General features: G+C 47.2%; 1 protein-coding gene across 1 annotated transcript in view; it reads left to right on the forward strand.

Moving 5' to 3' along the window:
• Window positions 1–12,709, forward strand: part of LOC147883677 (Mo25 family protein) — a 79,102-nt gene extending 66,393 nt beyond the window's left edge. The window contains exons 8-11 of the mRNA XM_087399858.1: window positions 10,173–10,271; window positions 10,388–10,432; window positions 10,725–10,827; window positions 12,227–12,709. Coding sequence (XP_087255984.1) covers window positions 10,173–10,271; window positions 10,388–10,432; window positions 10,725–10,827; window positions 12,227–12,303 — 324 coding nt within the window. The 3' untranslated portion in view covers window positions 12,304–12,709. The remainder of the gene's footprint in view (window positions 1–10,172; window positions 10,272–10,387; window positions 10,433–10,724; window positions 10,828–12,226) is intronic.
• Window positions 12,710–13,690: the final 981 nt, after the last annotated feature.

A 13,690-nucleotide genomic window follows, 5' to 3' on the forward strand; every position in this document is an offset into this window, starting at 1 on the left:
CCTATCCTCTTGGGCAAGCATTTGAAAGACATCATTCGAATTTTGATGTGCCATTTGAGCAAACAAAAAGAGGCAAACATATCTCAGCAAAGTTCTTGTGCTGTGAACACTCTGCTCAAGCAAAATAAATTGCTGCCAAAGCCTGTACTAGGTGATGCACCTCAGTGCTGGGATATGCAGTGCAATCTTAGAATTCTCTCTCCAAAGTCAGCTAGTGCTTGGCTCAACAAGGCATAAACAAATGGCATAAACCCAACTGAAAATCACCTTTGGTTCGAACTTAACAACCAATTACAAAGCCCAATGTCCTCTGAAGGATGTAAACATGTGACGGGTGAAGATGGGAGCCGGCCTGATGCATGATGAAGTAATGGTGGCAGTGGCTTTTGGTTGTATGGTTCAACCAATAGTCGTGGGTTCGGGCCTAGAAATAGTGAATATATATAAAATGAGCCACCAACAGAGTTGATTAGCAGGTTCGAAATGGTTCTCAATGCAATAGAAGCTCCCTCAAATGCTGATTTTATCAATATTTTGCAAAAAATGGACTGAAAATGCACCCACAAGTGAAAAATATGGGCTGTCCTTGCACAATACCACCTGAAACAGGTTCTCCAAAAGTCTGAAAATTGACGGTACAGCTTCCAAATAGAAATAAAATGAGCAGAGTTGATCAGCAGGTTGAAAATGTTTCTCAACGCAATGAAGCTCCCTCAAATGCTGATTTCATCACTATTTTGCAAAAAATGGACTGAATGCACCCACAAGTGCAAATATGGGCTGTCCTTGCACGATACACTTGAAATAGGTTCAAAACAGCAAGGGAATTCTCCAAAAGCCCCAAAACAGTACTGAAACTGAGGCTACATCTTCCAAACAGAAAAACACCTCGAAATGTGTACCCAGCCCTCCAAATGTAGGTGCCTAGTGCAAAAACGGCTGCTGTGACTAAAACCAGTGGGAAAACCCACAAAAAACAGGTCGACCTGCTTCAAAACAGCTCCAGAGGTGCACAAACAGGTTGCCTAGCTATAAATGTGCTGGATTGCACCAAGAGCGCAAAAATAGGTCGAAGCAGTAGAAAAAGATGCAAGCTAGGTCCAAAACGGCCTCCAAATCAGCCTATTTGAACCAGAATGCGGCACCCTGCCTCCTGGTGGCTGCACTGAGTTGCTCAGCTCTAGAAGTGCTCCACGGAGGCATAGAGATGGTGTGGGAACGAGAGGGAACCTGCTCTTATACCAAATGTTTGAAATAGAAATGAGAGGTGAGAATAAGGGGCTGGTGCTCAAACTTCTCTCTGCATCTAGGCGGAGCACAGATGAGACCCCTTGCCAGTCTCTGCCATACCTTGTGAAAACTCCTCATCAGGGGGGAGCCCTTCCTCATAAGGGGGGCCTCTAAGAAGATCTATCGATGTGAAGGTTGCCAATGTTCCCTATGTTGGGATATCTCAAGGTGTATGCCTCAGGCACACCTTGGTTTCTATGTGTGAGTGCTAGAGGCACAGTTAGGTGCCCACAAGCACAGTTAGGTGGTGGAGAGCCACATAGGATGATTGAGAGAATCTAGGAGCAGATTGAGGAGATGATTGTGGAGCTTTGAAGTCATCAGTGATGTCAGTGAGCACATATGAGGTGCCTACTTAAGGACCTCACTCTTCTTCATTCTACAATGCAAGTAATGCAAGTATTCTGAGTTTGTGTCCACTCTTTCCTTTCCTTTCAGATTTCCAACATGGTATCAGAGCCCTTTGATCCTCCTTGAGCCCATTTCTGCCACATCATCATCTTCTTCTTCACCATCTCTCCCTCTTCTTCCCAAACTTTGCTTAAGCTTGTTCTCCTCCGGTTCTCAGCCATTTCCCACGTCCTTCCTGCTGGAGATCCATCTCAAAAGGGCGAACTTCTGGCTGAGAGGAATTGAAGAAAGGCGCGCCCGTTTCGTCGCCATTACACGAAAGTCGTCGACTGTCTCTTCTGCGTTTTCTCCCAGCTCACTTCATCTTTCTCTAATTCCTTTCAGGGGGAGTTAGTCCATACCTAGAGCTATCCTGTGCTGAAATATGAGCAGCAATGGCTGCATATTCAAGGAGAAAACAGTGAAAAACTAGTCGTTTTTGAAGGGGAAAGATATGGCGACCTGACGCGTTTTTTCGCCTCTACTTCCCAGAGGACCTTCTGTGGTATATCAGCTCTCTTTTGCCTCAGAAACCCCCTTTTCCTTTGCTCTGAAGAGTAAGCTACAAGCCCTCCAAGTTCAGTCTTTTGGTTTTGACAGTTTTGACAAGCTTTTGAAGATGATGCTACATAAAATGCTACTCTAGCATTTCTGGTTTTTTGAATCTTTCAATAACTTCAGTACAAGTGTGGCTTCAGTTTTGTTTTGAATTACTAGACCTGGTTTTGATTGAAAAGTATTTATTTCACCCACTTCTATGAAGCATGTAAGAAGAAGCATCATTGATTGAATATTGGTCACTAGTCTTTGCTACATCTAGTGCTCATATTTTGGAAGTCTTTCAGTTATTTTTGCCTTGTAAGAGAGATAGACACTGCCCAATATTTAGGTTAGACCCTCTCATGGCTACCCTATTTAATCTAGAGAAGTTCAATGGAAAGGGCTTCCACACATGGCAGATGAAGGTGAAATTTGCATTGATGAGGGAGAACTTATGGGGACTTGTCAAACCTACTCCTACCGCTTCTTCTACGGCCTCCAATGCTGGAGAATCCTCAACTCCGACACGACCGGCAAGGGATCCAGCTAGAGAAGAAAAAGCATACGGTATCATTGCTCTTGCTTTAGGAGATGATTATATTCACCATATCTCTGACTTGGAGTCTCCTTCGGAAGCTTGGCAGAAGCTTGACATGATTTTTGGTGCTAGCTCTCACATCTCTAAACTATCACTTAAAATCTCTTTCTTTGAATTGAAGATGGCTAGTGGTACTACTTTAGCAGCTCATGTCAACTATATGCGGAGTCTTATGAGTCAATTAGCTTCTATCAACTCTCCTATTACTCCAGATGATGCTATGGCAGTGTTACTTAAGAGTATGCCTGAAAATTATGATCACATAGTTACCACTCTGAAAAATCTTCCTAATCCTAATCTTGAAGGTATTATCTCTGCCCTCCAAGAAGAAGAAAGGCATATGGAGCTCAGGAAAGGCAATGACACTGCTTATGCTGTAAAATTCCAGAAGGGCAAGTATACTCCTTGCAATCACTGTGGAAAGACAAATCACCTTTCAAAGGACTGCTTCAAAATTAATCCATGCAAGCACTGTGGCAAGAACAACCATAATGAGAAGTTTTGCAGAGACAAAGCAAAGACAGAAAATGCAAATCTACTTTCAATTAATGAGCCTCCACAAGATGAGGCATCCTTTGAAGATTATGCATTTTAAAACATCTCTATGTATGCTCCAGATCTCTCTTTTTATGTCAAGGTACTCAGCCTGGATAGTCCTCCAAAATGAATGAAATAAACTATTTTGTTTTGTAAACACTTCTGGTCACCTTATGATGTAGGCCATGTGTATGTTTTGCTCCATGGTACCTCCTGCAGACATTGTGTGCATGTACATGCAGGGGAGATAACCATTGGAAGGTCTTTTTTGTATCCCTTTTTGTTTACCTTATACCCAAGGGAACCCTTGCTAGCATGAGAACCTAGCCATAGATTTATCCTTGACCACCATGAGATGGCATGAGAAACTATGAGACTAGATGTATCCTTGACATAGCCTGAGGCATTCCCTTGAGGGGGGGTTTGTTGGGATATCTCAAGGTGTATGCCTCAGGCACACCTAGGTTTCTATGTGTGAGTGCTAGAGGCACAGTTAGGTGCCCACAAGCACAGTTAGGTGGTGAAGAGCCACATAGGATGATTGAGAGAATCTAGGAGCAGATTGAGGAGATGATTGTGGAGCTTTGAAGTCATCAGTGATGTCAGTGAGCATGTATGAGGTGCCTACTTAAGGACCTCACTCTTCTTCATTCTACAATGCAAGTAATGCAAGTATTCTGAGTTTGTGTCCACTCTTTCCTTTCCTTTCAGATTTCCAACACCCTAGTGCGTCGGGTGTTCCTCAGAAGCCCTCGCTGTAAGAGGAGCTTCCAAGGCTCTGTACCTGGGGTGAGGCCACGAACCACCAACTTGCCTAGAAGGGCCCTGCTCTGCATCTCCCAAGCCTCCCAGTCCCCGCGGCATGATCACTGTCTGCCAAGCTACTCGGGCCCTAGTGTTCCTCGTGCCATTTGAACCTGCCCAAAAGAAGTTTCATACCAACCGTCGGAGCTGCCCAATGCAACCTGTGTGAAAGCACCAGCAGGAGGCGATATACCAGGCCGTGCCAAGAAGGACTTGGTTTTCCACTAAGGCACGACATGCTAAGGAGAGTTTGGCTGAGCTCCAATAGAGAAGCTTGCATCGAACACTCTCAAGGACCGGGGCAATCTGCTGCTCTGCTGTAATGTCAATACCCACCCGGCATCCGCGGTATCTCGTTGTCTGGCCCCGCGGTATCCATCTGAAGCCAAGGTCACTTCCCTACTCCCGGATCTTCTATGTCTCCTCAAAGCCTGTGAAGAAATCTATAGATTTCGTCCAATTGATCCGTGCTCCCAAGGCCTCACAATAAATAGCTGGGGCGTCCCTTACTCTTTCCAGACTCGCTGTGGTGCCCTCAACATACAAGGCCGTGTCGTCTGCAAACTCCAAGTCAAGTAGCTTCTCCTCCTATCTGATTGGGAGCTTCAACCCTGTGAGAGCCGCCACCTGTGATCTCAAATAGTAGGTCAAAGCCTCCATCACAAACAAGAAGAGGAAGGGAGCAAGTGGGCAGCTTTGGCGGACTGAGCGAGAGAGAGGAAAGGCCTCGCCTGTGTGTCCTCTGATAAGCATCGGCTAGAGCTCCTTGCATATAGCGCTGAAACTTCTCTGACCCATCTGTCTGAGAAACCCAGTCTCCTCATAGTTCCCTCCAAGAAAGACCACTCCACCCTGTCGTAGGCCTTCTCAAAGTCCAAGAGAAGGATGGCTAACAGCTGTGAGTCCTCTCTGGACCAATCCACTGCCTCCCAGAACGTGAAGATGTTGTCCAGGATGCTACGCTCCTAGACAAACCCAGTCTGTGTGTCATGGATGATGTCGATCAAGGCCCAGTGGTCTAAAAGAATTGCTTCATCATCTAATCCCCCTGTTGCGCCCATCTGGCTCGGGAGGAATGATAGGAGAACTCAGACCGTCGCACCTCTGTGTCCTAGAGCTCGAGACGAGCGCTCTCGAATTTGTCACTAAGCCACTGAGACACTGGGTCCTGCTCCCTGAGACTCTTGATGGAGGCGAGGTCTCTTCTTAAAGCCCGCTCTCGCTCCTAAAGGGTACTCCTTTGTCGAAGGGTGTGAGCCTGCAGCTCCTCACTGCTCCTTTGAATCGCATCGGCCACCCACGTAGCCCAGCCCTCACACGGTGCCGTCTCTGACTGCTCCCAAATCCCTGCCATGATGTGCTGAATCTTCTCGTCCTGCAGGAGGTCCTCTGTAATGCGGACCCCCTTCTGGGAGAGACCGCGGCGGGGCTGCTCCAAGTGAAGTTCCACTAGAGAGTGGTCTGACATCGTGGTACCTGTCAGAATCTCGATAGATCGGCCTCTGTGTAGTGCTCAGTCCCCAACATAGAAACGGTCTAGTCTCTCTAGCAATCCATTGTGTCTCCTCTATCCAAAGGAGAAGAGAAGGCTGCGAGGTGTCTTGCTAAAATCTGGCTCTCTCCACGGGTCTCTGCTACTGATCATCAAAATGAACCGCTCCCAGGTGCTACACTCTACTGCTGGTATCTCAGGAAAAGAGGCTCCGCCCTGCTTGTCTTCCCCAAACTCCTCCAATAATCCAGGAGTCTACATCCGGAAGACACTCCGGAAGACACTCTGACAGCCTCCTCCAAAAGGCCGGGCAGTGCTGTCTGCATGCTGAGGCATACATGTTCAAGATCCCGATCTTGGACTCTCCCGTCTGAACTCTTATCCAAACTGCCCGTCTTGGAATGAGCTCGCTCTAATCGTAGACCTTTGGGACCAAAGTCTGTGAGATTGAGATGCAGACCCCTCCACTCCGTCCTACCGTAGGGAACCACTCATCTGGACCTCTCCTTAGGAGAAGGTGACTCCTATCACCAAACCACACACCGGCTCCTCGCGCGTGAAGCTCAAGTGAAAGTGCATCTCCGCACCATGGGCGTACCAAAGGTCTAGTCCATGTGGCCCCATCCACTCATCCATCATGAGTGTAATGTGATTTTCCAAAATAGCATCGAACACCTCCGGGGACCATTTCTCCACCCCTGTGGAGGCAAACGGAAATCTCCAAACGGGGTGTGTCGGAGATCCCACTGCACTGATCAAACTCCCCTTTTGGGGCTGAAGGACCATGAGTGTTATCTCCAATGGTAGAGGATAAGAGTCCGGAATCTCCAGATAGTTTCAGGGTCCTAACCTCCAGAAGTCCCGCGGTAAGGGACGCCCAGGCTGGAGGTTAGGGGCCGCTGTCTGGGAAGACGAGCCTTGTCCCTTAGGATCCCTCCTTGAACGGACTTGCTATTGCGATGAGGAGGCAGAAGGGGGCGTCATCGTTCCCTTGCCAGCTGGTAGGGGTGTCGAAGTGGAAGAACCTGTTGCTGAAGTGGAGAGGGGGACAGCAGAAGAGGGACGTGGGGGATAGAGGGAGGGGGGCGGGTGGTAAGGGTGACTATAGGAGGGGGGGCTGAGGGGGGAGGAAGGAGGCAGGGGGAACCTTGGAGGGGGAGGGGGAAGTGAAGAAGAAGAGGGGGAAGGGTCTTGGGAGGGGAGAGGGAGGAGGAGGGACAAGGACCACAGGGCCCCCCTATTGGTCAGGCTCGTCGGGGCTCTGGATCGGCTCCTCTGCGGCCCCCATCGGGTTATTGTCTGCGGCTTCCGCCATGGCCGCATCTGGAGCACCTGGGGCTCGCTGCTGCTGCAAGGGTGGAATCGGAGGTTGAACCTCCGAAGCTGGAGGACTGTCTAGATGGACGGTGGCCCCTACTGCTGGAGGAGGTGGCTCCTGCTATTCCTCCTTTGGGGCCTCTCGGTCAATCCTGTCCCTCTCTCTGCGATTGGCTCTCTGCCTGCAGCACTTGTGGGCCTGCTTGCTTGGGATCTTTTTCTTTTTAACTTGAGTCCAGTCCCCTTCTGAGGGGGTAATCCAAGGGGTCTGAGACTCCTGTTGCTCCTGCCTAAGAGGGCACTGGGCCCGGGCCTGCTGACTCTGTCTACTCTGCGGAGGGGGGGGGGAGGCACATGAGGGAGGCCACGGGGGCAATCTTTGGCGAGGTGACCGATCTGTTTGCACCAAAGACACTGGTGTGGTAACCTAGAAATTCCCACCCTCTGGCGAAGTGTGCCCCCTTCAAGGGTCTCGAGAAGGATCAATTCTGGGAGGGACTCTGGGCTCTCAGCCACCAGTCTGATCTTGGGAACTCCATCATCTGCTAAGACTGAGGCGTCTGACTCTGGCAGGGACTCGTGCACTGTGCCTAACGCTCGACCATGGGAAGGGAGGATGGCTCGATACTCCTTGGGGAGCCCTGGGAAGCGAAGTGTAACCGAGAAACGTGGAACATGGTGTGTCTTATCCATGTCCTCCATTGTGAACCCATGATACCAAGAAAAGAGGTAAACAAGATGTGGGCCGAGGAGGATGGGGCTCTGCTCCACAAGTGTCGAGGCAGTGTCGGGGAAGCTCAGCTGGATGAGAAAAACGCCTCGTCCATAGATGGGGACCTCCTAGATGTGGTCTCCTTCTAATGCCAAGCTCGCCTGGATCCACTCTCGCATCTGTCTCCATGTAGGCGTGAGGCCCACAATTTTGCCCACAAGCGCCTTGTCCTGGAGGGACTGAACTGCTTGCTGTACTTGTTGCTTGTCAGCTGGTGAAAAAAGAACCTTAACAGCCAGACCAAGCGTCACCACCAAGGTTTTCTTTCGCCTTAAAAAGCGCAAATGCTTCCGCTGCAGGGAGGAAGAAGAAAAGGGAGAAAAACGTCTGAGGCGGAGATGAGGTGGAGTGAGGGGGGGTAAGGACGGAAGAAAAAGGAGGGAGGCAAGGAGGGAGGAAGGTGGACACGGAGGGGGGGGACGAGAAGGCGAGGGCAAGAGGAGGCGGGAGAAGGAAGCCCGGGGGGGGGGGGAGAGAGAAGGCGGCGGAGAAGGTGGAGGGGGGAGGAGGTAGGGGCGGCAGGAGGTGGTAGGAGGCGGTGGGGGGAGGTGGTAGAGGCTGCGGAAGGAGGCGAGGAGGGGCAGCGTGGGGGTGGAAGAAACAGCAGGGAGGGGGAGCGGGGAGGGAAGCGGAGAGGGAAGGCGCGGGGGGGGGCAGCGCGGGGAGATGAGGCGGGGAGGGTAGGCGAGGGGAGATGGGGAAGCGGAGAGGGAAGGTGGAGGAGGAGGGGAAGCGGAGAGGAAAGGCGGGGGGGGTGCAGCACGGGGAGATGAGGCGGGGGGAGGCAGGGAGGGTAGGCGAGGGGAGATGGGGAGGGGGGGGCAGAGAGGTAGTGGTGGAGGTAGAGGGAAGAGGCGGCGAGGGGGAGCGATGGTGGAGGAGGTGGAAGGGGCCGCGGGAAGGAGGAGATGTCGGGAGGGGGGCAGTGGGAGCAGCCAGGTTCAGCCCTGTTTCCTATTGGGTCTACTAATGAGTATGCCCTAGGACTTAGGGCACCTTGGGCTTGTTTATATAGGCCAATGTCCTTGATGGGTTTACAACAAGGGGTACTTCCCTAGATTATTGCAGCTGTCTTATGGCAAAATGGCCCTACAAGCAAGGTACAATTTTTGCCTCGAGGGCCTGTGATATGCCTTGGCTTTGGATGAGACCGTATGCTTTGGAGTGCTTGGCATACCATGCCTGGGATTAGTTTTCTTTAAGTAGGGACAAATCTTTTATTCCAGGAAAACTGTCTTGACAGAATTTCGAGATAAGCATTTGTTTTCCTTTGATGCATAACTTGAAAGGTGTACTTGCCTCCATCATCGTTCAGGCATGCACTTTAAGCAAGATACAGTTGTTTCCTTCGTGTGTGAGGGCGTGGATGAGACCATATGCTTTGAATTGGCTCAGTATACCATGCCTGGGGATGCTTTTCTTTAAGCAGGGACAAATCTTTCATTCCAGGAGAACTGTCTTGACAGAACTTGTTGATATGCTTATTTCTTTTTGAGATAAGCATTTGTTTTCCTTTGATGCATAACTTATAGGGTTTGCCTCCATCAATGTTCTGCATGCAAATGTCTATCTGTTAACGCAAGTTCTTCTCTCTTTCTGATGGAGTATTCCACCAATAGCAACACCTTGTCTATGTCCACACCATGATGGCTAGGTAGCAAACCAGCTGCAAGTGAGCATCACCCCTCATGCATCATGCAGACCTTCTCCAGAATTTCCAATCAGCCCATTTGGAACTGCAGACTCTACCTTCCTTTCTCATAACAGGTAGTAAGCTTTGTCACGATGAGCATATTCTCTTTTCTGTGGTCTCAGCCACCCTTTTAAGTTTGATTTGGCTTTATCTAAAGTGGTATTTTAACTCATGGCTGGGAAATTCTTGATTCATTTTTCTCTGTTATAGTGAGGGTTGGGTCAGCTAATGGTTTTCATAGTCTTCTCTTTTTAGCTCAGCTGAATGGCAGAGGCAAATTGATTTTTATTGTATTTACCAATTTTGACAATTTAGAAGTACCCCACCCCCCCCCACAACCGGAAAAAATAAAGATAAAAATCAGTTACAAATTATGCTAAGCTTTTCAGCAACATGAAATCACTTGGTATATGTATTTGTAATGGTTTGATCTTTGGAACTGACAATCTAGTGCTAGCTTGACTGCGCATCTTTTTCTGCATTCTTTAACCCTAAAAAAGCCTACTGTCATCAATCATAGGGGTAGGGGTGAGAAAAAGGGGAAAGGGGGGGGGGATTATTAAAAGTTTGTACAATGTACCCTGTTATATGTGATCATTGACCTGAGGAAGAATGTCTGAAGTGTGAACTGTTTCTTGTGCTAAACTGACTCACTAGTTGTGAGGCATGCATGTCTTCAAGTTATTTAAATTCATTGCCTTACGAATTAAATAAAATTTTGTTGTAATTCAATATGCAGCTACTTGGAGACATGTTATTGGATAGGTCAAACTCAGGAGTCATGATGCGATATGTCAGCTCCAAGGATAATCTAAGGATTCTAATGAATCTCCTCAGAGTCAGTAAACTACGCCCCCAAGGCAGTGCTCAGAAAGAGTTTTCTTCATTTATTTCATCCCTTTAAGTTGATGTGTTAGGTTATTAGAGTGACTAAACTTGCTTGATTCTTAGCAGGAGCCTAGCAAGAATATTCAGGTTGAAGCATTCCATGTTTTCAAGGTGATTTTTTTAAAAAAATTTCCGAATGCATTCCATTAGAGATCCTCTTCCTTCATTGCTATAGTTTGTGTTTTGGCCGGAAACTTCTGGCTGGCAAGGATTTTACATGGTGGTTTCCTTCCGCCTGTCATACATCATGTGTTGTGAGGCAAAAAGTGTCCGCTTTGTTTGTGTTAGATACTGCAGGGCAATTTGTTTTCAAAAAAGCAGTGTGTTTCAATGGTGTGTCTATTGGGTTGTCAGCAGCATATTGTCAAGCCACTGCATCTTATAATGCTTTTGTATTGAACAGATTTTTGTTGCAAATGCAAATAAGCCACCTGATATTGTGAGTATACTGCTAGCAAATCGGAATAAACTGCTCCGATTCTTCAGTGACTTCAAGACTGAGAAAGGTACTTGCTCTATGTCCTTTGCCTAATTCTTAATTGTAACTGTTAGATCTGGAAGAGTTACATAAATAGCTGGATTGGATATTCACTAGCAATTCCGTAGTTTTTTGTGAGTGGGGAAAGAAGGGGAAGAGAGAGGGGCAGACGAAGAAGAGAAGTGGTGGGCTGGCAGGGCGGGTGGCAGGACGGGACTGGAAAGCCAAGCGGGAAGGAGGCGGGGGTGGAAAAGGGAGGGAAGAGCAGAGGGGCAGAAGAAGAAGAAGACAAGTACGGGTGGGGGGGATCAAGGGAAGGTGAGGACCGGATGGAAGGCAAGAGGAGGCAAAGAGTGGAAGGGGGAAGAGATGGCGAGGCCGAGGGTGACTGGCGCTAGCTGGAGCAGGGAGGCATCTAATGAGAATGTCCTCCTATGGGACACGTAGCATCCAACGGTGGTTCCACATATAGGCAATGGATTCCTTACCCAAAGGAGAAAGGGGTCTCAAGATAGGTATTAGAGCATACAGGTTTTATTTGTGCATGGCAGCATAATGTTGATTGACAGAATAGTGGTGGAGCTTCAGCTTATGAGGAAGAGGTTGCATAGTAGAGCTAGTTGGTTCACTATCTTAGCATGTTAGGTTATATCTCAATACCTAGGATGAGTTGGCCTGCTAGCTGTGCACATTTAGTGTCCATCTATTGGTAGGTGAATCTGTCAGGAGATGGTCAGCAATTGCTCGTAGGGTTATAAAGACCTCAAGGCGGAATCAAGGCATAGGCAGGAGGCACCATGAGCTCAATTGAGCATGAAAAGATACCAATTGAAGAAGAGCTGCTTTTTTGTGCACGCCTTTACTGTTTAGGGCGGCCTTCAATTCAGAGCTAGTAGGATAGTTATGTTTCGACAGGGGCGGTTAATATCAGGAGGCCTGTCTCAACTATGCCTTTGGAAATGTTTGGGCTAATTTAAATCAGTCATGCCTTAACTGGTGAATGAGGCCTTCTTGAGTAATTTATTCCTCAATCACTGATTCCATTGATGTGGGTTCACTCAAGCAGTCAGAAACTTTTCTCAAAGTTTCCCATGGACATAAATAGATATGCTCTGCCAGTTCATGGATTTGTGCTTTTTTTCTTGGTTGGAGAGTTTTTGTTCTACGTCTTTTTGTAAGGTAAAAGCGGATGCAGAGGATTTATCTTTCTACGTCCATGGTTTTACACTTTTTGTTGGGTTGGAGAACTTTTCTTCCTGTAACTTTTGACTAGTTTAAAAGGGGATGCATAGACTTTTATTGGAGGTAAAGAATTCATGTAGTTTTGGCCTGGAGCTTATGCTTTTCCCTGTTGTCTGAAATTGGATGTACTGGAATAACGGTGCAAATTGGCCATCTAATTGTGATGATGCTTTGGATTGTTTCAGAGGATGAACAGTTTGATCAAGACAAGGCACAGGTTCTAAAAGAGATTTCTGGTCTGGAACCAAAGGAAAAATCGTAAATCAGTGGTGAAAATTTTGAGATTTGGGTGAGGATTGTATTACCTGAGCTTTGTATGTAATTTTGCCTATTATTGCAGCCTCTTTTTGTACAATGGTTAATAATCGTCTTTTATCTAAAGAGAGACAGGCATATTTCAGAAAGGGAGTCTTCTGGTGCTGATAATGAATGGAGTCAAAGTTTGCAGGGTGCTTACTGTTAAGTCCTTTTATCTCACTATATAGCCATGCTGCTTCCCAATCCCTTATTCAATTTTAAGCTTTAGGCATTCTTCTTGATTAATGTTAATAAGGCTTCAAACTGTGACTCAGCAAGGGAGTTCGCAATGCTGAGTGTCTTTTGGAGATTGTAGGCAGATTGATGTGACAAGTATGGTCTTCAAATTATAGCAGTACAAATTGCCATTATCAGGCCATCGCAGTAGAGTTAAACTGTACTTTTTCCAAAATGCTGCTGGCAGGTTTTCGTCTTTAGAAAAGAATCATATGGCTCACCTGCTTGGGAATTGTTTCCTTTTTTTTGTTCCCTTAGGAAAAGGCTTGAAATTGTAATGTGTACCTATACTCCTCTTCTTAAATGTGCCAATGACTGAGGGAGAGGCAAGGTGTTTGAAGATCATATTTTGATCCACATAAGACAATCTAAGCTTGCACACAGTATTGTGGCAGTGTTGAATATTTGATGCTTTTCACTTTAAGACTCAGCCACAAACAAAAAGAGAAAGGGAGCTAGAGGGCAGGGGCATTCATCTCTGTATAGTCAATGCCATATATCTACCAGAGCCCACGAGCCTATATGTGTGTGCGTGTGTGTATATTTATATATAACACACACACACACACACACACACACTTTTTTTTAAAAGTGAAATGTTATATCTGTGTGTGGGAAACCTCAAAAGAGGTAAAAACCCACCAGTAAGTATAAGAAAAAAATTTACAAGTAAAGCCAGCAAAAGTCATGAGGCAGTCAAGTAAAAAGTTACATATCAAGCTGGAGGAGGATCAAACACAGCATCCTCCAGCTTCAAATTATTGCTTTGTAAAAATTGATGCAGTGATGAAACCACACCATCAATAAAAACCAGCTGTTTTTTGCCTTTGTGATTCTTCTTGGTATATGCTGGTACTAAAAATTTTTGAATCACAGGGTCGAAAACCTATTGTAACATGGGATGAAAAGAATCCGATAAAAAAGGCACTTCTGTATCCCGAACAGAAGAAGACTTTGGCACAGGCATCACAGGCAAAGGAGCTAGATCAACATCCGTATCCTCTGACGAAAGAGCTGCATCTGTTAAAGCAGGACTCGGCATTTCAGCTTCACTTCGAGGATCAACTTGAGAAAGAGCATGTGCAGCATCCTGTATGATTCCCTCTGCAAGGGGC

The sequence above is a fragment of the Dipteris shenzhenensis genome, chromosome 28 (genome assembly GCF_047967505.1).
Source record: "Dipteris shenzhenensis isolate YYH24624 ecotype China chromosome 28, Dip_SZ_1.0, whole genome shotgun sequence".
NCBI lineage: Eukaryota > Viridiplantae > Streptophyta > Polypodiopsida > Gleicheniales > Dipteridaceae > Dipteris > Dipteris shenzhenensis.